Genomic DNA, 27,373 nt, shown 5'->3' with positions numbered 1-27,373 from the left:
TCGAAAGAAATAAGTTGCATTGAGTATTAAGTGTATGCAATGCAATCAGGCCAGCTGATTTAATCCTATGGTTCTATTTTGACTGAACCTGGTAATGTAACATTGCCATTCTTCAGAAGTCGGGCATCATATTAGAGATGGTGTGATTTTACCAGTCGGAATCAATTATTATCTTGAATCAGATGATTATAAACCCACTTGGCATTACCTTGTCCTTTGTTCAAAATTGTTCCCGTTTGGTACAATCAAGCTGTATTAAATAACAAACTCTAATTTTAATGGAATGGAAACATCTTTCACAACTCCAAGTTAATACTAGAAATATAAATAATCCTCAACATAGTAAGCTTATCAAATACGTAAGCTCAAAATAAGGTCTCAGGATGTTTTCTTTCTCTATCCAAATCTTAATCTGTCGATTTGAATAGAAAGACTTAATTGTCTTAACTGATGTATTTTAGCGATTAACTTTCAAATTTCTCGTTATTTTAATAAATCTGTGCTTTTGACAATACTAATAACTGCCCGATTTCGCCAAGCTCGGTCAAGTCATTTGAAAAATCTGGTACGGTTCACAACGAGTGCACTGGATTGCTATGGCGATTGTCACTATCAATAATTGCAGTACACTCTTGTAAAGCGTACTCGGCATGACCATGCTCAAATATCTTGACCGAGCTTAATGAAACCAGACACTAGTCTTTCAATTTAATATGGATATCTCCATAATATCACCTTCATCGTTATAAAGAAAGAAAGCAGTAATATATATAAATAAATGAAAAACACATTATTGGAATTTAGAAAACTGAAACTTTATTGCCAAACATTTTTAGTGATGATGTGTTTGTGTTTGAATGTAGCTACATGTGTGAATCTGTGAATGTATTTTTTTGGTACTCATTTTATAAATCAAATCGTAGAGAATCAATCCGTCATCATAATCATTTTATCGGGAAGTCCATGTTGATGTTTGAATTAGTCTGTAACAAAATTGTGAATTAATTGTATCAATTTTGTAGTTTTGAAAAAAATAATACTGATTGGTTTGACAAGTTTAGTAAAATAGTTTTTTTGACAAAAATCACAATTCACAATGAATATCAATTCAATTCAATTTTATTCTCATGTTATGCATCGTATATAATACAATATTAACACAGGTCATAAACATTTCATCAAACAAATACATTACAACTGTCACCTCAATATACATGCAATATAGTCTATATAATTAATTTTGAACTTTTAAAAAGAGCAATTCTATTGAAAATGAGCAGTAATATAGGTATCTACAACTGAAAAAGGTAAAAATCTAGTTTGCTGAGCACGCTGCACACATGGACAACAGTAGCTTCCATTAGCTGCGGTGGCAACGCGGGATCGGAAATGTAATGTACCTTTTGAGTTCCGGACATTGCGTTCTCGTGACAGATAGTGGAAGCTACTATTATATCTGTGTGCAGGCTGCTAATGATCTCTTTACAATCAACACACTTTACGTCGTCATCCTCTAAATCTAAATGTATAGGAAGTGATCATTAGAATCATAAAAAAAACCAAAAGAATCATTCATAGGAAAATTAACAATTCAAAAAGCTCTTTTGATAGCTCTATTCATTTTTCCAATGAAAAATTCAGAAAAGCATAAATAATTTTATAAAACTATATCATTTCAAAACTGAATTTAGCATTACAAGTTATGTTATAATATAATTGGTTCCGTGGTCGTGCTGATGTTATCGATAAAATAAGTTAAGCTTCATGTCCCTGCTACTCCCTATGTAAGTGTGACCACTTTGAGAGCCGAACTCCTCTAAATATCATTTATGAGTTGGGAAAATTGCTTTCTAGTGGTTTGGAACTCATATAAAGCTACAGGTCCACTCATCTATCATCATCATCATCTGTATTGTTACACACGCACAAGCCTAGAGATCATGAGCGCATAATCCTCAGCAAAAGAATTATCTTGAGATTCATAGTATTTTTACTTTACTTTTTAACTGACGAATAAAGATAATTTATATAGATGGTATATTTAGCTAAAAATTGGTACAGTGTTGGTCTAGGTGCTTGTTGGTTTCTAATAATATTTTGTTATAGATAATATAAATTAAGTAGTAACTTGAAAAAAATTCGGTATAAATAAGCCATTGTCAATCCATCCATTCCAGTCAAATAATCCATTCTATTCAGAAAAAGAAACTAAGACGAGATGCTATCATAATGTAATTACATACTCATAAGTATGAAGGAATATTTTTAGGGAATACCAAATAGTACTGACTCAAGCAATGTGTCCGATGAGGGTGATGTTGACGGTAGTCCTTTCCTTGCCCATGGTTGAGAGAGGTTTGGCTTGTGGGTTGCAGTAACTAGCGCAAATGTGTTCTGTAATATTATTAGAAAAAAAACACTGTTGAATACTAACTAAGAAAAAAACCACTGTTATTTATACTAACTTCTTCTGTTTAGGAGAACAGGGCCAATATATTTGGATTTAGATAGTTTCAGAAAAGAGTATCAATATTAAAATAAAAATAACATAATTCATGTTCTATGACTATGAATTCTAATTAGAAAATGATATTGTTCAGATATAATTGAAACAATAGAGAGTTAAAAAAATATCAAGCTGGGGTTTCATATGAACACTTCTATGAATGTTAAATATTAAGATGTTCTCATACATTCAATTTCACCGCATTCATTTTATTTCAATAAATTAATCAAATTTGTTTTATAAGTAAATGAATACGATTCTTATCAAACCTAGAGGAACCTAGTTTATTTTCATGAGTTAATATTTGTCATTGTGGTATAAGTGATGAAAATCAATAACTGTGTTATTGAAAGCTATATTCGCTTTTAAGATAGTGATAAATTATTATAAAATGATAGAATAAATTAATTCGCTCTCGAATAATACAATACCGCATCAACTTTGAACCATGGGGAATATAATAGGTCAAACTTTATATCCTCGGGGAATTAGAATCTCTTAGCAATGAATATGAAACTTGAAAAAACAAGTTGTCAATCCTAGAAAGAGGTTTGCGGAATAGAAAAAAAGTGTGGTTTTTAAAATTGAAAAGTAAATATAAACGTCTGACAATGAAGATATTATATGAATTTATTAAAGAGTAGTCAATGAAACTTAATAGTGTACTCACCAAGTAGAAGAGATGTGTGTTATAATTTTCTCTAGTCGTCTTCAGTATTTATAATAGAGAATAATGACTGAAATGAGGCTATGATTTTTATCTGACCAATTGAATCGAGCGCTTGGGATCGTACGAGATACAGAAGTACAGAACATTGCTGTCCACGCACAAATTGAGAGAAAAAATCACTGATTAAAAACCCTGCTAAATAAATAAAACAATTCGGTTATCTTGAATGGCATTATGCGTATTTTTTATCGAACTGTCATTACAAGAATGGGGCATTAGGATCGTACGATATATGCACAGAAGTTCAGTGCTATCTCAAGACCTAATCAAGCTCTTGAAACAACTTGGATGTTTCTAATTATTTAGGATATCAGAAATCTTTGCTTCATGAAATGTCGAATACTTGACATTGTGATACGAAGTAACTGGTTTTCTACAATTTGAAAATTCTGTGTTTGAATTAGGCTATACATTTCAGTATAAATAGTTTTTCAATTACTCATTTAAAAATAAAATTGTTTATATTAAAATTATTCATATTATTCATATTAACTAGTATTTATATTAATCTTTTCAACATACCCAAATTGAGATTATACTTTTAAACATTAAAGCTTTCTTGATCAGCAAGCTTGATTGTATTCTTGTAATTTCCAGTTCAATTTAATATAAGAACTTGCCACGCAACAAGCAATAGTCTATGTGATTAATAGAAATAGCAAATCTTCCATATTTTTGTCAATGTTAATAGAGTTAGTAATTTTTTAAGAACTAGAAACCTTGATACTCAATTGAATTGTTGAGCTCGTCCAATCATAATGTTTATGTATTCAAAAGGTTTTATCAAAAAAGTATCGTAGACATTTTCACAATATATATTTATCACCGAATCAAATAGATAAGTCATTGTATACGTATTGACGTAATTAACTACATATTGTATACGTACTTACGTAATTAACTATGTATTGTATACGTATTGACGCAATTAACTTCGTATTGTATACGTACTTACGTAATTGTATACGTAGTTGAGGTAAGTAAAATATGTATTGAATGTTTTAAATATTTTCCCATCTGATCGGCCCTTTGAGTCAATGTTAAATCTGTGAATAAAGGTATGATAAAACACGAACGTTTTTCAGTAGCTAATTCACAAACTCTTCTAATTCTCAGTTAAATGATTTCAAACCCACTTCTCGATTATCATTTCTATCATACCTTGCCACACCCGAGCAAAATTGAAATGATAATAATGTGTGTACAATAATAGGACTATTCAGGAACAAAATATCTCATAGAACAATATTATTCACAATATTTCAAACTTCAAACTCCTTACAAATCTTACGGTACAACTCAAGTTCAGTGAAAGTGTAGGGAGAACTGTATAAAAACTAATAAATCTAGATCTCAGTCATCTCTGCTTGTATCAGATTTTATTATTTGTTTTATTTTTTCAGTGTCATAAATATCGGCTAAGATTTGACCAAACTGCTAGAAATAGAATGAGAGAAAAGGTCACTGCCAGTATTATTTTTAAAGAGAGGAAAGCTTCATATCCAAGAAGGTAGTATACTTATTCTATTAATGTGTTTTTTAATAATTCAACTGACAGTGGCATTTCTGATGATTGTTCATTCAAGAATAAGTTAAGCTGATGACATTATTTTGCATTCGTCACATCTCTTGTATAAATTCACTTTAACAAACAAATTCTATTTGTTTCGTGGAATACATCAATCGGTTGAAAAAAAAACAGTTACGAATATACTTTTAGATACTATTGGTCAACCACTGTAATACTTTATTACTGTGAGTTCTGGAAAAATTTGCTTTTTTGAATTATCATGATATTACAGTTCATCAGTATAACTACTATTCGAGATTACAGTTCATTGTAGTAGGCGTATAACTGTACAAACCACATTCTATTCCTTGTTTTGCCTTATTTAGTTCCGTATTTAAGTACTGTAAATACGTATTCAAGTACCATATTTACAATTGCATCTATCTCGGTCAATTTTGTCTATAATAGAGCATAAATTTCCACCTCTCTCTTATTCAAACAATGATTATTGAAGACTAGCAGATAACAAGTGCTTTGCACTAGGTAAAATTTTGTGTTGTAAAGTAGTCCAGGCAATGAATGCACAAAAAAGGGTAAAGAGGGAAAAGTTTGGAAGACAATTTTTGACCACGCAGTTTTGTTTAGGGTAGTGAGGAGGTAAACATATCAAAAGTCCCCACTCCTAACCCTGTGCTAAGGGGATGGAGGTGGTTCAAAGGTACCATTTTTTGGTTTCTCGCATATAACTCGAAAATTTTAACTCGCAATTTTGCATTAAGATTCTGAATTCACCGAGTATGATTATTAGGTATATTTTCATTAGCATTAATCAATCTGTTATTTCAACAATTTTACACTTTTTAGAGCGTATATCTCGAAAACTGTTGGAGATATCACAAATCACCACAAAAAAAATATTGTAGAGAATGTATTAAACTTCATTTCTGAATAGTTAGTCATGTCGGTTGAACGTATTCTTCTCAAGATATGAGCGTGTAAGCAAAACATTGGAGAATGCAACTTTTAAACCACCCTCATCCTTTTAGCACAAGGGGTAGGGATGGGGACTTTTGATATGTTCACCCCCTAATTGGTCCCAACAAAGCTGCAAAGTCAAAAATTGTGTTCAAAACATTCTCTCCAAATTCCTTTGTAAATTGGTCTATTTTTGCATAACTGAAGATCGCACACTCAACACTGAAGCTGCTGTAACAGTTGTGGGGGGATGTGCGTAAACTTGTGAAATTATACATAAAACTGAAGAGAATTTGATGCTCTATAAGCTCATGATGAGCATGGATTTTTCCCATCAATATTCAAAAAGTTATAATAGCAAAAAATTGAGGAAACTTTTTTTTCAAAAATGTCACATCTTTTAGAGCGGATATCTCGAAAAGTGAAAAAGATATAGAAGAAGTTGTGGAATCAATATTGTAGGAAATTATGTAAGCTTAAATTTCTTATAGAATAGTCATGTCTGTAAAATGCATAATTTTCGAGTTATATGCGAGAAACCAAAAAATGGTACCTTCGAACCACCCCTATCCCCTTAGCACAGGGGTTAGGGGTGGGGACTTTTGATATGTTTGCCTCCTCACTACCCTAAACAGAACTGCTGGGTCGAAAATTGTCTTCCAAACTTTTCCCTCTATAACACTTCGTTGACTGGGCTAAAGTGCAATCTTATCTTATATCCAGAAAACATGAAGAAGAAATTATTCATTATTTTATTAAAATTACGTAGATAATTTCCATCAGAGTTGTGAATTCTTTTGAGTTATGTTGAGCAAAAGAATAGTTCGATCTGTCACGGAACCACTTGGAGAAAGCTCTGCTCTGTTTGGTGGGCTGTTATCGTTGTGTAAACTTTGAATCACAAATTGAATAGATTTTTTTCATTTATTTAATTAAAATTGATTGATTAATGCTAATGAAAATATACCTAATAATCATACTCGGTGAATTCAGAATCTTGATGCAAAATTGCGAGTTAATCAGTTCGTTAGTTCATAAGTGATGATGCATCAATCGTATATTTCCTATCCCGTACATGTATAAGCCAATTCTTTCCTTCATGATATTATAGATAAAATTTTTCTTCTCATATTACAGAACCGTATTCAATTCTTGTTAATGTTGGATCTACATTAATTTTTCAGTGTTTCTCATCCGTTCCTTGGAGATTATGTTAGGTTAAGGCAAAACGTTCAATGGAAGAAGATTTGCGTGGAAAATAATGACCAATATGTGGTATTTGCTGATATTATCAACAAAATTACACGTTCTAGTGGAAAGGTAAGCACGAGTTTTCAAGTTTATTGAGGTTGTAGAGGGTTGGGCAATGAGGTATGGATAATTTGAAGTGACTGTAGGCCTTTATTAAACACTCGTTTTTCATAGAAACTCAAAATTTATTCCTCAGTGTCTACGCTTATAGATTTTGTAGATGTTGCCATTTGAAGGACTCCATATTAATAAGGACTCCAATAATCAAAAACATATTGATTGTGTACAAAAAATATCATTTGTTATTAAATCGATATAGGTTTTGTCCGTGGACTCCTGTAGATGTTGTGAGAATTTGTCCATACTTCTCTGAAGCATTTCACAAATTACCTCCGTATAATATCCATAAATAAGATTGAATATAAATTATTCTCTAGGCCTTTCCGTATGTTAAAGGATTTAACACAAGATTTATAGAACATACTTTCAATTTTTTATGAAAAATGCAATCACCTTATGTCCAGAAAATATAAAAATAAACTATGTATTGATAATTATTATTAAACGAAAATCCAAATTAAATGCTTTAAATAGCATTTTTTGTTGAGTTAGCATTTGAATGGTTGCAGTATCTCAGTAATTTCCATCTGTAAATTATGAATTATTTTATTTATTTCAAATACTTTCTTGGACAAAAATGTCTCTTGTTTGTTTCCTTTTCGTCGGGTGCTAAAAGCAAATGATTTCATGATATTGTGAGAATCTCTTCAAACTGCCAGTAGGCTATCCTCATAAAAACATCAATGCTACCTGACTCACGTTCTAAATCTAACTAGTTCTTATAATTCTAGTGTAGGGTACACGACAGTGTGTCATCCCGTCTACGTGTCACCTCGACATTTTGAGCACAGGCGACAGCTTATCCCCTAGCAAAAATATATCGCTACCGTCAAGTTGTCCCCCCATCAGCATGTCACCTACTGGAATGGCAGGTTCCATCCTGTCGGGACAGTACACGACAGAGTATCACCTTGCTCGCTTGTGTCAAGCGGTCTCCCCGTCAGCATGTCACCTTCTTAAATAGCAGGCGATATCTTGTCGTTACTGTGCACGACTGAGCTGACTTTGATTTCATAGTTTCAATGATAAATAAAATAGAACTAGAAATTAATGTCTTATCACATTTTATCATATATATCAGATTGCTTCCGTTTTCCAAAAAAAAAATGTTCCATACAGAAGTTGTAGCTCAATTTAAGACATTCATAATGATTCCATAGGGAATAAAATTCCTCATAATTCTAGTCTAATTGGATGTTTTTTCTTATATTAATCTCCAGTTAGTGGGTGCCAAGTAGATCCAGTAGCTCCAAGTAGTGCTAAGTTGCGTACCCCTTTCAAACTTTGAGATTGAATGAAAACATGAGTGTTGGCAGCTGTTTTGCATGGCTCCCACTGGAATCTTAGGTGACATCCTGTCGTTGCCGTGCACGCACGACTGAGTATCACCTGCTCGCTCGCGTCAACCAGTCCCCCCGTCAGCATGTTACCTCTTATCTCCTTAGAGAGGGGACAAGTTGTCAGCGTTAACCGGTCACCTCCAAGAACCGGTTTCAGAGGTGACATCCTGACGGGGGGACAAGTTGTCGGGGTGACACCCAGACATCTATCCATAGTTTATTGTGGTTTGTTGAATATAAATTCATTCAATTTAATATTCTGTCTCTGTTTTGCAGTTTGTGCCAATTTTGTTTGTACTTTCAACGAGCTCCATGCTGATCTTGGACCAAAGAACATTACAAATTAAATATAGAGTTCCTGCTACAGAAATATATAGGCTATCATTATCACCTTATTTGGATGATGTTGCTGTCTTCCATGTGAGAGCGGTAAGTTACTTATTTATTATACCGCACTCAATTTCATTTATTTTGAATCATTTTCTGAAACGGAATAACTTTCTTAAATGTTAATAATTTTAGAAATAATACCGTGAAAATGTAGGCTATCCTTAAAATTTAATAAATCTAAAAACTGCGACCAAATTTCAAAATATCTTTTCTTAAAATTATCACGTTGGTTGCTCATTATTTCTCAAGAAGTAATAATAAGAAAAACACTCCTTCGATTTTTTTTTAATTTGATAACTTGATAATATCCAGATCGAAAAACTTTGAAGAATGACACCAGTAAAACGTTTCTAAAAATCTGTTGCACAGTCTTTTAAACACAAATTTTAGGTGTTCCTTCAATTAGAGAAACATACTTTGTTCATGAATCGCACCAAAAATAGGATTTTAATTCAAATATTTATATAATTGTACTCTCTTATAATCATCGACTAGTTTTTGTAAACGAACGAATAAATGAATTCTCATGTCTCATTATATTATGAGAGTAATCCACCGAAGAAACTATTCTTAGAGTACCACTCCAAATTTCGTTCAAATAATTGCAATCAAATCACTTTTAAGAATTATGATAAGTCGAATTGATAATAATTGTCACTATTTGCGATGCACAAAAGTTGTGTTCTCCAAAAGAGAATTTCACATTATTATGCACTACAGCACAATCTACCAGACTAGAGTTCTAGAAATCTGATTTCCTTTTGACTGATGTGCACTACATTCAGTATGATTGAGTTTTAGTCATACTCATGCAATTGTTTTCTCTTTTATTTGACATTGACATGTAATTGCTTTCCCTTTGACATTGGATTCCTTTATAGAGTTGCATAAATATTTATTCCTTTTGAACAAGGCACAACTCGTTCTGTAGAAGAGATTTTTGCTGTGATCACGACATTGGACTCTGCTGAGACTTGTGTATTCCCTTCAGTGTAATGTATGACCTGTAGTAGTAGCAGTAGCGTGTGTGTGTGTGGTTGTTGTAGCCTCCCTGCTCGGACAATGCGAGCGATCAGAGCCCCGCCGTTCCACCGGGCTGTCTGTTCCAGAGCGAGCTCAGCAAGAAGAAGGGAGACTTCGTCTTCCAGACCGGGCATGTTATAGAAATTGTCACCAAACTCTTCCTGGTCGTCCAGAACGCTGTCGGCAAGCCTCCGCAAGTCAACATTAGCACAGAGTGAGTACCGTATTCTAACCGTATGGACAGATTCATTTATAAATATAATTTCAAACTCCACTCACAAATTTCAAACTTCTCACGAAATTTCATTTAACTTGTGAGTTGAAAGAGAAAAAACATTTATTCTTTCTACAAGTGATGCTGACAGTTTGAAGTGAATATCACTCTACATGTACAGACAGCTGTGTGCTAATATAAAAGTTGTGTTTCTTTTCTGGCTGAAATTTTTCCAAACTAATTACTCAAAAACTTCCAATAATTGAAGATTTGAGTAAAATATTTTCGTTTTTCAAATCGAAATTTAAAATTTCTAGTTTATTCGTTAGTTTTGGAGTGGCAATTAGACTTGAAAGTGAAAAATGAAAACGTAACCACATTCTTTTTCGAAACTTCTATTCATCAAAATTTGGGAGAAATACAATTTTGGGCTATGCCTGTTGTCGGCTCTCAATCATATAATGATTATTTATGATTATATCAATAAATCAAATCTCACTCTACAGTACTCATTATTAACACATTTCTGTGTAATGGTGCAAATTTATTTTCAATAGTACTCTTTCAAAGTACAGATATATTTCTGCTCCACCTGATATCTCGTACTCTCTGCCACATAATACTGCAACATTTATAAATAGAGAAATATAAGAAATCTATCTCATTGGAGATGAAACACCTAGTTACAGCACAAACTATAACGCAATCTAGAATTTCTCAAAAACTATAGATAATTATAAGGTGCTCAAGAATATGTGGTTGGAGATAATGCTTGAACAAGCTGCTTAAAGAAAGAATCAACGATGAAGGATACTAACAATATTTTTTATAAATAATGTTGTGCACAACAGGGAACTAATGTACTTTTCCTTGCTCAGACAACTTGTCTCGGCTGATCCCTCAGGGCTGAATTATCTCACATAAAGCTATTTAATATAAATTACGGTATCAATAATATTATAGGCCTAAATATCACAGCTTGATATTATACAATATGTATACATATTGTATGCATGTGTTGTTCATATTATACAATATGTATAATACTATAATATTATTATAGCTTTTTTGGCGGAGGGTGATGCACATTTCACAGAAAATAGTGCAGTTCATAGTTCATAGCCATATTCATGAATTGGATTAATGTTTCCATTACAGTTTTGAAGCGAATTTTGGACAGCAAATGGTGACGATAACATTCAAATGCACCGGCCTGCCAGAGGTTCAACCTGGACAAATACGAATACTCAGAAAAGGAACCAAGATGGAAATACTTGTATGATTGAAAGCCCCCGGACTCATTCTATCCATCTATCTTCTGGAAAGGTAACCAACTTCTCTTTTTCAAAGTAAAAGCTAAAAAATCAATACAGAAGTATTTAGTATTAAAAACAAACTGAGATAGTAATACGTCCATTTATGTATCTATTCTTACAATTATCATTATTTATGTTCACATACGATATTATACTTTTCATCTATCACCACTTCTTGTCTTTCATATTTGTATGAATGTGCTATTTATACACACAGAGTTGTTGAAAATTATGGCAGAATCAGCTTAATATTTCTCTTACATGGATAATTTGACACTAGGTTTCATTGGGGATCCTATAATTCGAACTACTCTGTCCTTCCAAATTTCGGTCCGCCATTGGATCCAATTTCATTTTTTTAATGGGAAGGTGGTCATACGATACATGATTTCAATACAGAATCTAAAAAGAAAATGAGTGGCAAACCGCACATTGATATATCAAATCGTTCCACATTCAAAGATACTAATAAATCATACAAAAATTAAATCGATGAGTACAGTACATTAAAAATCTAAAACATCTGAACTTTCAATTTTTTACTTTTTTACGTTAGTAAACACTTACAGTAACATCTACACACATATTTAACACTTTGAACAAAAAATTTGATATGTAAGATTTTCAATGTAGTGTAACCGGTGGAGGTATTTTTAACCCGACACCACACCTGACATCATTTCTGTAACCGGAGATATCTTTGTCTCTATTTAGTTAATCTTCCAAAATATGAAATATATAAGAATACATGTGGCTCGATAGTCATTCTTGCAGACTATACCACCGCTGCGCACCAATGTAAACGGAGGGGGGTTGTTTCTTTTCTTCTATAATATTTGCTAAAGTTTACTGCTATCAATTCATCTACCGGTATTTGAATCCATGATTGGTTGTGAGATTTTAGTGGATTCGTTCATTCAAATGTACAGATTATCATCATTGTCACCTATTCTAGCAACTATAGTAACTACGATCCAGGAACTTCAATGAAAATACTTTTAAAATTTAACTTCAGGTTTATTGAACTCTAAATAGGTAGAACGAATTAATAAGAGTCAGGTAACATGTCAAATTTTCAAACAGAACAAAGTTATTCAGCAATCGATTCATGTCAAGAAGACGTACTCAATTTTTAATCTATAAATTTTGGGAACCTGCTAACTTGCTGCAACTAAATTCGGGCCTCGGTCATTCTATGTACTAAATTTTGAGCTATAATACGAAAACAACAAGAGTTTGGCACTCACCATTTTAACAATATCTAAACTTTACTTTTGAGAACACATAATCCAAAACTCAATAAACTCAGTCGTTATGAAACTTACTACACTTTACACAATACTAAATTCACGCACACAATTAACTATTTAATTTTAAATCTACTAATTCTATCAATTTTAGATTACTATACAAACTACAAAAAAGTACTGATAATGAAAAACTTTCAATTTGTCCCTCTGGATGGGCAACAGACCCATTCAGAGGACCGAGGCTCGCGCACCGTTACATGATTTTCCGTTCACGTCTCAATACCAACTGAGGCCTTTTCACTGAAAATTATTCCCCCTCCACGAGCGTTGAGCATAACTTCCAGTGGAAAAGCAAAAGCTGCAAAAAGGTCAATGGTCGTTCAGTTCCCAAATACAGTAGCTTTTTCGACAAGAAATTGAAACTGCATTTGAAAAATGCACGAAAATTGCTTTAATTTCGACAACTAAGCAACAAGTTAGCAAATTCAAACAAGACAGAGTCAATTCTCAGACTTAAAAACGCAGGGTTCAACATACAGTTAGAATCAAAGTTCATTTCAGTTCAAAAACCTGAAAAATAATATAAGATACACAAAAACAACTACAATAATACCCACTCAATATTCACACTATTACAGTAGCCTACTCATTCATTTCACTTTTTTATGATTTATCTCTAAATAATGTGAATATCTTTGAAACGGTTTGAGATGTCCATGTGTGGTTTTCGCCATTCCTTTTTCCTTGAAATTATGTATCGAAATCATGCATCATATGATGCATCAATATATAAATGCCACCTTCCTATTTGAAAAAATGAAGTTGGATTCAAAATGGCAGACTCAAAATGATGGACCAAAATTTGGAAGCGACAGAAAAGTATTTTTTCTTAATTATTCGAATTATGGGATCCCCAATAAAACCTACTGTCAAATTATCCATGTACATATCAAACTGTCATATATCATAATTCCTACTAACTCTGTATTATCATCATCTTTCAATACGGTATTATTTCAGATTACTTTTTGTCCGATAATTCTGATTTGTTGTAATTTACTACTTTTTAGTCAGTACGGTATTTTATCTGTTTGATTTATATTGATCAATTATTTTGTAGGATTATAAAGATATTAATAGAATTGTAATATTTGGATAACATTTTGAAATGTATTCATGTAGTCTGTTTTGAGTTGCTTAAAAAGTTTAGAATCTTTCTCACAAAAGAGTTTAGAAACTGATTAAGTTACGTAAAAATGAAGAAAGTTTTGCTGTAGTGTTGGAGGCCAAAGTTCATATTGGGCTGTAGTGCTAGAAAAAATCTATTCCATTTTGATCTTGGTGAAGTTTGTTCTATTAATTTTAATGAGGAAAATAAATTCAGCCCTGCAATAAAAATTATTTGAAATTTATTACAAAGAAGATGTTGTATTTAATTGGTATAATTAATTGGATAGACAGGAATGAAGCCTGTCTCCACTCCACTGAGAAGGGATGAATAAGCAAGATAGCTGAGCGGAGTGGTTCAAAACTCTTATGGGTTTGAGTCTCTCCTGGATTGAAGTGTTTCAAGCAAATTATATTATATTGACGTTAGCTATTGAAATACATGCTCAGTTCACTCAGCTATTGTGAGATTTACTCACTGCTCTAATCTCATATAAATGGCATCAACGCTTCCCATTCAACCAATGATGACAGTTTGAAGTGAATCTCATTTAAAATAATTTCTTGGTTGAAACGCTTCAATCCTATTCATATCTAACCAATTTTTTAGACAGAGTCCAAAGTGGTTCCATTGGCGATGAAAATCAGGTTCGGGTATAAAAGTTATCAATAACAAATATTGTAATTTTCTATGCTTTTGAAACATAAACTAATAACATTATTTTTCTCTTCCATAGGCAATCTGATCCAGGGTACTACATACTACGCTACATCCTAAACCTGTATTTTTTAGCAGTGGGTAGCATAGGCTTCTCTCTCGCACATTTCTTGCAGGGTCACTTCAGTTATCGGATTTCTGTCACTTCATATACCGGTACTCTTAAAAATTTACACTTTTGTTTCTTGGCGGAAATATGTTGAATCATTATTAATGATTGAGTTATTATTTATTTGAAGATGTGTATGTGTGTGCAAGGTCAACAAATTGTAAAGGGCTATTGATAGAACAGTCTCAAAACAAAAAGTATAATGTACTTTAAAACAAGAATTTTTCGACTAAAGGCGAACACACACAAACGTATGCTGACGGAGAAATAATGAAACGTCTGCATGCAGTTGTGAGCAGACAACGGGCGTCTGTGTGCGTTAGCCTTTAACCCGATGGAACCATCATGCAGACACCAGGACCTATTGCATGAGAAAATACCTACAAAATAATAATATTATTAGTGTCTTCTCCTTCTACTTCTTATTTTTCTGTAGTCAGCTGATTATTAGAATAGGAACATACTGAAATATTAGCTCTAATGTTCTCATACAACAGCAAGATAGATAGATAGATGCAACAGGACCCTGGTAATGATAAATTATAATTGAAAACAGATTACTGATTAGTAATTTCATCTGAGTTTTCCTCGTTATATTGTTTACTATATTCTTGGGATTCCTATCATGTTGTAACATTTTTTGATAGGATTTGGATTAACACCGGTACTGTAAAAGTACAGAGTGTTCATCCAAGTTTGAACTCTTTAATATTTTGTTACATTAATCCTGCCGTATGAATTATATTATGTCGAATGAAAAAGCAACTCGAACATATTAATCAATAAGAATATATACGTTCAATAAGACTATCATTATTTACACATGACAATCAAGTCTATAAATAGCCGAGCTCTTTCCAAATATAGATTAATGTGTCTCCAGTGATTCAATCTAGCTTCTTAATTCAGCTAGGTCAGTTGGGAGTAGAGAAATATACTCACAATCCTTGATGAAGCCACGAAGGTGAAAATTGTATGGGGTTAGGTGAGGAGAAGGTGGAAGGAGAAGGTTTAGTATGGTAAGCTGTGTCTTTCAGGCCTTTGAGCGGCTGATAGGGGAGAGGGGAGAGTATAGACGGCAAGTGATTTTTATTAACTTACTTTTCATCAATTTTGATGGAAATCAATAAATCTATCTGCAACAACCTTAGAAATAGATATAAAGGGACAAATAAAAAGCTCTAGTCATCAGTAACTTTCCCTGTCTATAAGCCGATTCACATTAAATTTCAACCAATTCCAGCAGATTGCGACATAATATTACTCGCACATGCGCATTGGTGCTAGCAAACAAAACTGAGTTGCGTTTTTACTTGGCATTCAATTTTCATATTATGAAGAGTTAAACTTCTATAATCATTTATAATATTTCGATAATCATTATTTGTGTAACATCCTACCAGTAATTTATTGTACTTGATTTAGCTGCTTCATCAAAGTGAATCATGCATGGGTTCAATGAGGTGCTCTGTCAGTCGTCGTCATGAAATGCCGATCCTTTGACGTTTGACAAAATATTGTGTGTTTCATGAAGTTTACAATGTGAATACCCACATGTTTTGAGAAAAATTGAAGTTGCAATTTTTTTATGTTTCGTACTTGAAAAAGCGTTGAGCATGAGTGATAAGGTGCTTCTAACTGGAGCTATATATCTTTGAAGCTGTTTGGTTTAGAGTTTTTTTCACACACATACACACAAGTAAATTAGTGTTTGTTAAAAGTGTTTATTGCGAGAGTACATAGTTTCCGAAGCGTTTTGTGTATTCTTCTTTATTGCTGGATATGTATTTGAATTAAATCTCTAGTTCAGATGTTCGACTATAATGCTTGTTATTGGTAAAATTGTTTTATTTCTAGTCGAATGTTGTTTTTTAGAAAATCGAAAAATTTGAAAATAAATTACATTTAGATACATATCCACAGGGAGCGTCAGTTATATTAACATATTATAAGCTTGTATGTACAAAAAATTATAGAGAATAAAGTATCGGTATTGATAATATTGATGTAAATAATATTAGGCTATTCCCACAAAATATCCATTTCCATTTCATAAGTTAATTGTTATATCTCCCACTCACTCTTCAATGTTCTTATTCTGAATAATCTTGAATCTTTCCGATTAGTCAATAAGAATTTTACTGCCATTATAGGTAAATTACTATGTGTTAATTAATAATGCACTCATGTATAGTACAATACAAACAAAATGTGTTTTAAATTTCAGTTTTATGTTATTGAACAATTTGTGATTGAATAATATAATTACCAAATACTAATAATACCTAATATAAATATATTTAGTTGCGTTTTGCGACTGTTGATAGAACTGTGGTCCGTTTTAGAGACCTAATGATATAATTCAAACTGCTGTGCTATTCAGTTGGAAGAGATTTTTCAATGGCCCAAGAGAAATATTCAATAATTATATTTTGATCAAATCAAACATTTAATCCTCCTACAAGGGATCGAAAGTCATTCTAGATAATATAATAAATTTATTATATATGTTACACTGGAAACTGTTGAACATGGATATATAGAATGATTATAGAAATAAAAAGAGAATTTTTGCAATTGGATATTTATTTCAACCCATATTTCTGTTATTGATAGTGTATTGTAAGTGGGCCGGCTTATTAAATTATCTTTAAAATAATATCAATTTATTTTGAGAGTAATATTAAGGTTGAAACGACTACTGGTTTGTTAAATAATTAGATGTGATTATTTTTCAAATTAATGATGGTTGTATATTTCAATGTGTAAATGCGTCTGTAACATTGTGCAAAGTTGAATGTTTCTAGGACTTCCTATATACCACCGGACCTGATCCTAGTAAAAAATGGCCGCCGTAGTTGGTGGACTTATAAGAATTTCCACTAAGAAAAAATCACTAATCAGCTATTTGAGAGGGTCTCAGTTTATCAAATCCCAGCTCGTCTAGTTCCTGTTTAAAATAATTATGCCGGCCACCAAACACGGAGGCATTTTTTTTCTGTAGGCACAGTCAGTCCGGTAGGCTATATAGGAGGTCCTGATCTTTTAAATCAGTCTGAAATGTGACTCAAATCGAAATTTGTTCAATTACAATTTCAAAGTAAAACGGTAATAACTGAAAGTAATGTTCGCACACACTATTTCATTATAATAAATAGTAAACCAATAAATAAATAATTGACACCGTTCTAAGCTTGGCTAGTGAAGTTGTGGGTGTGGACACACACAAGTTCCCTTTCTACTAAACTTCTAAAATGATATTCTATGATAAAATTCACTGATTAATAGTTGTTCCAATTGCTTAAATAGGGACCACTTTCATTCAACTATTAAAAGAAACCTGTACCAAAATTCAGGAACAGCCGACTCGAAGTTATACTAAACATGCTTATATTGTTTCAAATTCGTTTAAAATCCAAAAATATTCAAATAAAGTTTGATATTGTACTTCCTTCCATACCATTGATTAATTTCAATAATTTATTGTAATTAATTGGTTTTTGTCAGAAATATTGCTGTTTATTATGAGTTTCATAAAATCGGCTTATGGAAAGGATAATGAAGTTTACAACATAGGCCGCCTAATTTTGCTCAAGTAACTGCTCCAAGGCAAGCATGATTCATTTTTAAATGTCCAATAATCCACTGACCATTCAGGTGTTTCCTTCTTTAGAATGATTTATTCAACCCATGGATGCATTGCCTTTATCTATGGCCCGTATTACACCATTAGGACACCAGTTGGATCGCCAGTGGTGTACGTGAGTAAAGCAAGCTCAGACACCATTGATGTCCGTGTGTAAAACAAGATGGACACCAGTGAGAAACCAGGAATGGTGGTGGGTCGGCGACGGCGATCTAGTGAACAGCTAAAACAATCTGATTGCTGATCTATGAAATGAACGCAATAAGAACTACAGTAGTTTCCTCACTGGGACTGGGATACTTGGTGTTTAAATGTAATACGGGCCTAGAACTCAACAAGATGGACAATCAAAATCTATTACTATGGTATCCCATGGTATACAAAATCCTAAAGAAAAATAAATTTGTTTAAAAAGAAATTTATTTCTTCCATTATTAATTCAATATTTTTTATACAAACAATGATTTTCAATTTTACACAAATAACAAATTCATCATTTTCAATGAATACATCTCTAGAATATTTATTACAAATCGATAGTTGAACAGAACGGTACAAATGGAGATCGCAATTATTGGAGTGAGTAAGCAGCAAGATATTATTCTTTTCACGTCTCACCTATTTATAAAAACTACCATTGTTGACATTTTTTGAAAACACAGCATATGAATAAACTTTGCTATTGATTAGATAGCATGGGTAATGTTAGTTACATAACATAAAAATATTCATTGAAGGACATGCAATTCCTTTATTGCTATAAAAAAATGTTATTATCCTTCACAATTTTAGTTTCTTTTTTTGTGATAAAAATATTATTTTGACAAAAATTTTGTCATAACAATAATCTGGTTTATTAAAAATATTTGAAAATTAAAATGTATAAAATAAGAATAAATAAATTCACTAAATTTTCCCTCTTTTAGAAAGGTTTTCGTAATTTTTTGAAATAGGTAAATTTTGTTTTAAGAGAACTAACACAATCCTCTGAAAAGAGAAGCAAAATATTATTTCTCTACTTAAATAATTTGTTAAAATGAACAATAGTAATAGTTGATAAAGAATAAAATCTGCAACGAATATACGTTGTTTTTGTACCAGGTTATAACTGGCACTAATCTTATTTTATATTGTATGATCGAATGAACAAAATATTATTGACATGTTCCACAGTTGATTAATGGAATCGAAAGCTACGCATTAAATTCGTTGATATGTCGTGAATTTTAACGTAGAACAATTGAGGGCAATTCGACAACACAACCGTCAATCGTTTATTTTTCTACTCTGAAAACTTCATGACAAGCACGATTTCTAAGCATATGAGTATTTCCATCCTAGCATCATTTTCTACACCAATTCAGGTAACCAAAGATTATGTGCAGTTACTAATGCACGCATATCGATTAATATTACTATAAATTCTACTACAAAAGCTCAACACAGTATACACTGACATGTTACCTACGACAGAAACCGCTGGAGTATTATTCAACGATCTCCAAATGTATCACAATATCAAAATTTGAACTAACAGTACATTTCAATGACATATTTACATACATTTATCATTTTTCAATTTCGTTTTTAATTTTTTGAGTAGACATTTTACAAAATAACGTAACAAGGTACTTACAATAATTTATTCTATAGATGGCTTGTTTAAAAGTTTATTTCTATTTTGTCCGCATCACTTTGGAATCTCAATTTCTCAGTGAATTAGATGATATTGAATAAATGAATAGGACCAATATTTTGTAATGAAGAAAATTTTTTACTTATACAAAATTAAAAAATAAATACAATTGGAAGAAATAAAATATACATACAGGTGAAGTTATGATTGGCAACATAGTCTACATTTTTTACAAAACGATAAATATTGAGTATAAATAACAGAAGCACTCTATTACTCCATAATAGTACTGTATTGTGGACTGGAAGCACCTGATATATTGATATTTTTTGGAAATATCACCTTCGATTATTTGTCAAACTACTTTTTGGTGTAAACTTTTTAACTAGAGTTGACCATTTCAACAATATTTATATTCAAATCGTTATCAAACCGTACTTTGATAATTTTATTGGAACTGATCAAGCCAAGCAACATTGATAGGCCTAATCAATATAAGAATAAAACTTGCAAAAAATCAATAAATAAAAAGGTAATCCATGATGTTTTTGGCACATACACTCTTTAAAAAACGATCTAATTATCATTAATGTATGACATTAGAATACATGCTATTGAATACATCATAATCTAGCCTACTTGATAAGAACTTGTGATTCCAAAGTGAAAGAATGTAACTGCTTCAACAGTAATCACGGTATTCAAAACAATAATGGTGGACTGTTGATCGATCCTACTTTCTGAAAATTACAGCAATTATGTAATAATAATATAAATATTATTATACCTTATTTTCTGAAATATTTTCCAATCTATTTTTTCATAAATATTCTTTGAATGAAATTTAATATCAGAAACATAAGTGAGGACCGATCCAATCATGCTTACAGTATAGATTATGCATTTGATAGAATGAGCTCAAAACACACTTCATAATAAAAGCACAAATTTTCTAGAAAAATAGACATTAAAACTAGTATAACTATTTTTTAATTGTTGATCATACATACATCAATGTTTAAACACTCCTGCATATAGCACATTCTAATAAATATCCATTTAACACATTTTATATTCATTTAATTCATGCTAACAACTATACAATCAACATGAATATCTTCTTAATTACCTAACACAAAGCAACTGTTGTTTTTCTTCTTTTTTAAATGCGAGATCAATATACATTAATAAAAATCTGTCCTAATATAAATATATTGTTTAACCAAGTTTTGTGTTTAAACGAATGAAATAAATTAACAGTATTCTAGAATTAAAAATATATGTTGGTAGATAAAATGCTTCCTTGCCTTCAAATAGAAACAATTCCAAATATTGATGAATGTGTTTCAAGTGTATGCCAATAGCAAGCTTAATGAATAGATTTCCTTCAATATTCGTATTGTTTCCTGATTATATTAATATGAATGTTTTCCAATAATTTGAAACAGAGCCATAAAATTGTATGAGACACCTCAAACAATTTTTTTCAAAATTGGAAACATTCAATTAATTTTCACAGTTAATCGTTCGCGGAAATTGGGAGGTCAAGTTAGCAGGATGAAATTAATGCATAAATAAAAATTTTCATTCATACTACAGTTACTATATTTAATCTTGAATTTAGTAACTGCAACTCAGACTAGTAAGTGGACTTTAGATACACAGTAGATAAATCTTCTGTTTAAAATGAAAAAAAATATATTCAGATGACTGGTTTCTTGAAAGACTTTGATTATTGGAGAGCACTATGGAACACAGTAATATTAGAAAAATACAAATACTAAGAATGATTTAATTAATTTTACCCTACATAACATTCATAAATTACAATATTGATTTTCACTGCCGATATCCGTAGCATAATAATATATTACTAGTTGTTACATGGATCTATTCAACTATGAGTAAACGCAGTAAAAGTCACCAAGGAAAGAATTAAATCACCCTAATAAGAATAAGGTTTCCATTTTGAAGAGCGAAGACAATATATTCTTATTGGAGTATCTCGAGTACACATCTTTGTAGCTGCTTTGACAGGAAGACAATAAGCATATCAACATATTTCACTCTTCATTTAAAAAAATTCCACTCTTTTTCATATAAATTAATTTCCACAATTTTCCGATGTTTTGTTTACTACAAGTACAGATAGTAATCTATTTAGATGATTTCAATACAAAATATCCATTTTTATAATCAACTATCGTTCAAATGAATGACTAAAATAGTTTAAAATTAAGCTAGACTATCAAAATGCACATTTTGCAACTTATTGCAAAGAGAAGCAAATACAGCAGGACCAATATTGAGGCGCCCCTATTTAAAAAATATATAGTTTGTGGAACATGAAAAGCAATTCATTCATCAAGAACTAATGATTCAATAAGTTACAATTAATAAATAATATTAAAAAAAGATTATAACACAATAGACTACACATGAATAAAATTGAATTGAATATATAAATACAGTATTTCAATAGTTGTTATCCAAGACATCATAATGTGAAGCATTGTTTTCAATATAATACATTATTAACTTCAAATTTTAAAAGCTCATACATCGAAATATATTATTATAATTATTGTGCAAAAAGTAAAATATATTTGAAAAATGAAACCCTTTTTTCAAGAGATTGGTTAAGAAAATACATCACAATGCTTTATAAATGTTGTGCAAAGATTAAAATCATATTTTTATGTTAAGGTGCAATTCCTTAGACGCATTTGAGCAGCGCAGCTATAAGCAGAAAGCTCTTGACGCCGCCAAGGCTTGACTGTCTCAAGGGCTTCCTGCTTATAGCTGCGAACGTTCGAACGCCTCAAAGGAATTGCACCTTAACAAACAAGTGAGTGGTAAATTTGATATTTCAACTCGGTTGAGCAATATGAAAATATAATTTTCAACAAAACTTATAGTGAATTCTATGCACAAGATATAATTTTGATGAAAGAACGCATACAAAATTATAAACAAGTTGAATTAGCTAACTAAAAATGTAATAGATTCATTTACCCAAAGTTTAAAATAAAAATGAATAAAATAGAATTTTCACATCTTGCACAAAACATAGAAATCTGAATGTAAATGGCAAACGATTAAAAAAATTCAGTCATTTATCTATATATACACTTTTGCAAAACTTTTTTGAGACTGGACAAAAATTACAACCTTATTTTATGAAATTCTCTGGTTGAACTCTTGGCAAGTACGGGAATAATCAGTAGATGATTTGCTTTCCAGGATGTCGAAGTCCTTATCAACTGTCTCACTGGTTTATTGAGGAAGACGATGCAGCATGTATGATCTGAAAATAGAAGTACAAAACTGTCAGAACGTTTTATAGAGATATTGATGAAGAGGAAACTGTTTTGTTTTGTATATGTGCTAATAATGTACGCCAATATTCTCTCAATATGTTCAACAAATAATGTCAGAGATTTTATTATTTTATTTTCAATAAAGCGTCATTCAACCATATCGATTCCCAAACTATTCATTGAAAAAATTCTTTATTACAATTTTACCAGATTAGTAGAAATGAATATAAACCCATATTCATATGAGTTGATTCGTTTGTGAAGAATGATGGGAAGGTTGTTTGTAGTTTAATGAGGTTATTAACGGAATTTGAATTAGTAGGATTGGATTTTTTAGAACTTACAATATTTTAAGAAAACGTTTATTTATTCTTTTTTTTGTCATTAATATGAAATGTAAATCGCAAAAATTAATAAATATATCGAGTGACCTGGCTGGATCAGGACTTGTGTCAGAGTTTACAGGTCGCACCTGGCCAATATCAGGCTTTCTGACATGACCTAATGACTGATTCTAGGCAGCCGGGACCAACGGCCTAACTTGCAATTGAACCAACAAATTCAATCTCTAAAAGATTTAGAGTGAAATCACGTAATCGTGAGCAAAGAAAAAATTTTAGAGGCGGAAAAATATTCACGAAGCTGGTTCTTCCAATATTTACAAAAAATAGCTTTCACCATTTATAATTTGTAAAGTTAAATCCAATTATATTAATAATTTTTTAATAATTCTAAGAGAAAGAATATTTTTAAAGCCTACCATTCAATGAATTTATGGTTTACTGGACAGAAAGTGAATACCAGTGGCTCTAAGTTTGCCAATGTGTGTCATCACTCCCATAGGACTCAATGATATTCTCTTTCAGATCAGCAGAGAAAAATTTATTGGAAATCAAAGCTTTGAAACCCCTATGTATTTCCATTATAATTGATTCAATTCTAGAAACACACTAAAATTATTGCACAATAGGTTACTTAATATGGTATTTTATCTTTAAAGACCGGTCTTATTTCCAAAAAGATGAATTGGAATTATTATAGTAAGGATCTTAATAAAAGTTAATTAGATAGAAATTTCAAGTCTTAAAGAATCTGCCACTGAGAGACCTATTACAATATGAAATAATTATTATATGCTCACCTCTGATGAACTCCATACAATCGTTTGTATTAATCTCTGCGATATCTTCTGGCAATAAATCAGACTTTCAATTGAGATCTATTTCGTGTAATCTGAAACAAACTGATGAGTATAACAGTTCTTGTAGTTTAGGCCATTTTGCGCTTGTACTCCACAGGAAAGTAAGTGTAGGATACACTGGAACTTTTAATTGTGTGTTGAATTATGCGCATTATAGAAACTACTTTTTCAACTACATCAAATTGATAGATTAGTTAAAAGTCACGTAATTTGTGAGGATGAACTGTAACCATAAATAAATATTGTAAGTTTATTTAGAAATATTATTAATTTACTGATCTTTACAGTTTAACTTGATGTCTTTTATTCTTTCAAAGTTTCTTAGTAAGTTATTTTGTTTTGGAAACTTGTTTAAAAGCAGAATAGAAAATATTCCTAAACCAATTTAGAATGAACCGATATAAAATGAACTCATCTCTAGAATACTTTTGACTACTTTCCTTAAAAAACATGAAAATATTCAACCACATAGGCTATTACAGTATTTAACGGGATAGTTTTCTTTATTTTATCATCAGTCTATGGTTGAGATGATAAATCATTTTGAGTTAGTAAATAAATGTAACTTAGCTCCGCAATCAATGCTGAAATCTTTCACGCTGCTCATAACTAATCAATAATCATGTCTCACATTGAACGGTATGGTCCTTGCATTTTCAAATACTTTATTACAAGAGATGGCCCATTGGCAACAATTTCCGCAGGAATTTGAGACAGCGGACAGTTGTCGATACTCATTATTTGTAGACTGGAGCATAGTGCCAATTCAAATGGCAAGTTGTGCAGACTGGGATTATCATTTATATACAAGGACTCCAAGTTATCAAGCGTGCCAATTTCTTCCGGCAGATACGTCAGATTGTTCTCACCAACACTCAAGTAGACTAAATTCGATAGATGACCGATGGCTCGTGGAAGTGTCGTCAACTGATTGGAGCCCATGATCAACTTCTGCAACTCTCTCAGGTAGCCAATTTCATTGGGTATTGATTCCAACTTGTTCTCTTCCAAATCCAATACACGAAGCTTTCTCAAATTCCCAATTGTAGCTGGTAGTTTTCTTAGCAGATTGTTGGAAAGGATGAGAACTTCTAAACTTTGAAGATTCTGTACATCATCTGGGATCTTGGAGAGCTGATTGGTTCCCAAATTCAATTCCACCATATTCGACCAGTTTCCAAAATCCAAAGGCAGTGATGTCAGTTGATTTTCTTTCATGTTCAGCTTGGTTAAATGCTTGGCTCTGGAGAATATTCCGTAAGGTATTTTATCAATTTGATTATGCTCCAAGTTTATAGAATCAACTGTGGTGAACTGTGATGGACCTCCTAATGGATATGAGGTGAAGCAATTTCTTGACAAAGTTATGCTTGTTAGCTCTAGAAGACTAGACAGTAATCCTTCTGGCAACTGAGATAGAACATTTCCCTCAACATTGAACTCATCCATGTGCTTACAATTGCTCAGTGACTGAGGTATGGAATTTAATCTGTTGTACCTTAAACCTAACCTAGTCAGATTTTGCAGATTTCCAATAGATTCTGGAATGTCAATAAGCTCATTGTGTTGCAAATCCAAAGTTGAGAGTTGAATACAGTTTCCGATTTCCATGGGTAGATGTTCTAAATGGTTGTGAGATATATCAAATGTAATTAATTTTGTGAGTTCTCCAATTCCTGGAGGAAGCTCTTTTATCTTGTTCTCTCTTAAACTCAGCATGGTTAGATTCCTCAAGTTCCTTATCTCGTCATCAACATAACGAATACGATTGAATCTGATCAGCAATGTAGTTAAAGAAGGAAGCTTGTAAACAACATCAGGTAAATCGTTCAATTTATTATGTCTCAAATCCAAAACTCTCAGAGATCGAAGGTTTTCAAGAGATTCTGGTAGACTTGTTAAAGCATTTTCACTGAGAGCCAGTGTTTGTAAATTTATTAAACATCCTAGTTCTGGTGGAAGAGTGACGAGCTTGTTGCCATAAAGATAGAATTCTGAAAGATGAGTAAGATCTCTGACTGTCTGTGGCAACTGAGTAATACTAGACTTGCTCAAATCAAGTCTTTTGACGCCTTCGTCCTTACACCGGACAAATTCTTTTGCTATATCTAGATCAGCTTGTATGGGCTTGTTTTTCTTGACAGTTGGTTTTGGCTTATTGGACTCTGGATGCTTTACAGTTACTACTTTGGGACGAGCTCCATCATTAGTGCTGATATTTCCTGAAGATAGTTTCTTCTCTTTGATGCTATCTTTTGTTTCCCTCATGGCTCCAACACCAGAAGAAGATTGATCATAAACGTCAGGAGATTGGTCAGAATTGGTATCAATGTAACAAGCTCCTTCTAAATCTAAGGAATCATTACTATTTGGTTCACAATTAGTACTCGAACTCACGGCTATAGTAGTAGTATCCCCTCGATAGTCAGCCAGTCGTTCAGCTGCAAATGCACTTTCCGGACCTCTACTCTTGCTCGACTTCCTCATTACAGATGATCAGCAGCAATGCACAACATTTTAACGAGATATTCACAAATACAAATCAGTAAACACTAAATAAGTAAATAAGTATGATACAAGAACAGAGCAGGGTACAACCTTTGTTTACTAGCAGCTGACAAGAACTTGACTTATGGCATCAGGGTTGGTCAAGACGATTTGAAGGATTATCTACTCTTAACAATTTTTTATAAGTCATTTAATATATTTCATTCATCAGACTAAATATAATTGTATCAGAATATGCAAAAATATAGAATTAATGTTTTGTTAGTCTAAATCGATTCGGATAAATTCCAATGTCAAAATAATAATTTTATAATTATTTTTCAATCAAAAACTCTTCTGACTTGAAAAATGACCAAGATAAAATTTAAAAAAACTCTAAATTATTATTCCATGAATAAGATTATTGTAATTGACATGTACACAATTGATATTAATTTTTATAT

The 27,373-nt window shown here is 31.8% G+C and overlaps 2 protein-coding genes and 1 long non-coding RNA gene across 12 annotated transcripts in view; 1 reads left to right on the top strand and 2 right to left on the bottom strand.

Annotated features, from left to right (window-relative positions):
- Positions 1-17,196, top strand: part of LOC111055207 (unconventional myosin-Ia) — a 126,221-nt gene extending 109,025 nt beyond the window's left edge. For 4 of the 6 annotated variants that reach the window (XM_039434362.1, XM_039434359.1, XM_039434358.1 and 1 more), the window contains 6 exons: positions 4,640-4,746; positions 6,906-7,041; positions 8,709-8,861; positions 9,869-10,059; positions 11,218-11,385; positions 14,530-17,196. In XM_039434362.1, the coding sequence (XP_039290296.1) occupies positions 4,640-4,746; positions 6,906-7,041; positions 8,709-8,861; positions 9,869-10,059; positions 11,218-11,341 (711 nt within the window). In that variant the 3' untranslated portion in view covers positions 11,342-11,385; positions 14,530-17,196. The remainder of the gene's footprint in view (positions 1-4,639; positions 4,747-6,905; positions 7,042-8,708; positions 8,862-9,868; positions 10,060-11,217; positions 11,386-14,529) is intronic. The other 2 variants (XM_039434361.1, XM_039434360.1) reach the window with 1 other exon arrangement.
- On the bottom strand, positions 794-12,637 carry LOC111055208. Of its 5 annotated transcripts, none has more exons than XR_005572014.1 (4): positions 12,623-12,637; positions 3,177-3,368; positions 2,291-2,394; positions 794-983 (listed from the first exon to the last, which is right to left on the bottom strand). It is a non-coding gene; the product is annotated as an uncharacterized LOC111055208 (long non-coding RNA). The 5 variants fall into 5 exon arrangements; XR_005572013.1 differs by lacking the exon at positions 12,623-12,637 and adding an exon at positions 3,759-3,773 and having other exon boundaries at positions 3,177-3,371; XR_002606345.2 differs by lacking the exon at positions 12,623-12,637 and adding an exon at positions 3,759-3,773.
- A 3,319-nt stretch (positions 17,197-20,515) lies between the features above and the next one.
- LOC111055205 (leucine-rich repeat protein soc-2 homolog) lies at positions 20,516-27,107 on the bottom strand. The gene is made up of 2 exons (XM_022342369.2): positions 24,363-27,107; positions 20,516-23,208 (listed from the first exon to the last, which is right to left on the bottom strand). The coding sequence occupies exon 1, from the start codon at positions 26,907-26,909 to the stop codon at positions 25,050-25,052; it is 1,860 nt and encodes a 619-aa protein (XP_022198061.1). The 5' UTR covers positions 26,910-27,107; the 3' UTR covers positions 20,516-23,208; positions 24,363-25,049.
- Positions 27,108-27,373: the final 266 nt, after the last annotated feature.

The sequence above is a fragment of the Nilaparvata lugens genome, chromosome 8, assembly GCF_014356525.2.
Source record: "Nilaparvata lugens isolate BPH chromosome 8, ASM1435652v1, whole genome shotgun sequence".
Taxonomy (NCBI): Eukaryota; Metazoa; Arthropoda; class Insecta; order Hemiptera; family Delphacidae; genus Nilaparvata; species Nilaparvata lugens.
This window is presented reverse-complemented; position numbering and strand designations above follow the sequence as displayed.

What these genes read in the sequence shown, in the direction of transcription:
- LOC111055205 (XM_022342369.2), bottom strand. Translation starts at nt 26,909, where the DNA reads ATGAGGAAGTCGAGCAAGAGTAGAGGTCCGGAAAGTGCATTTGCAGCT.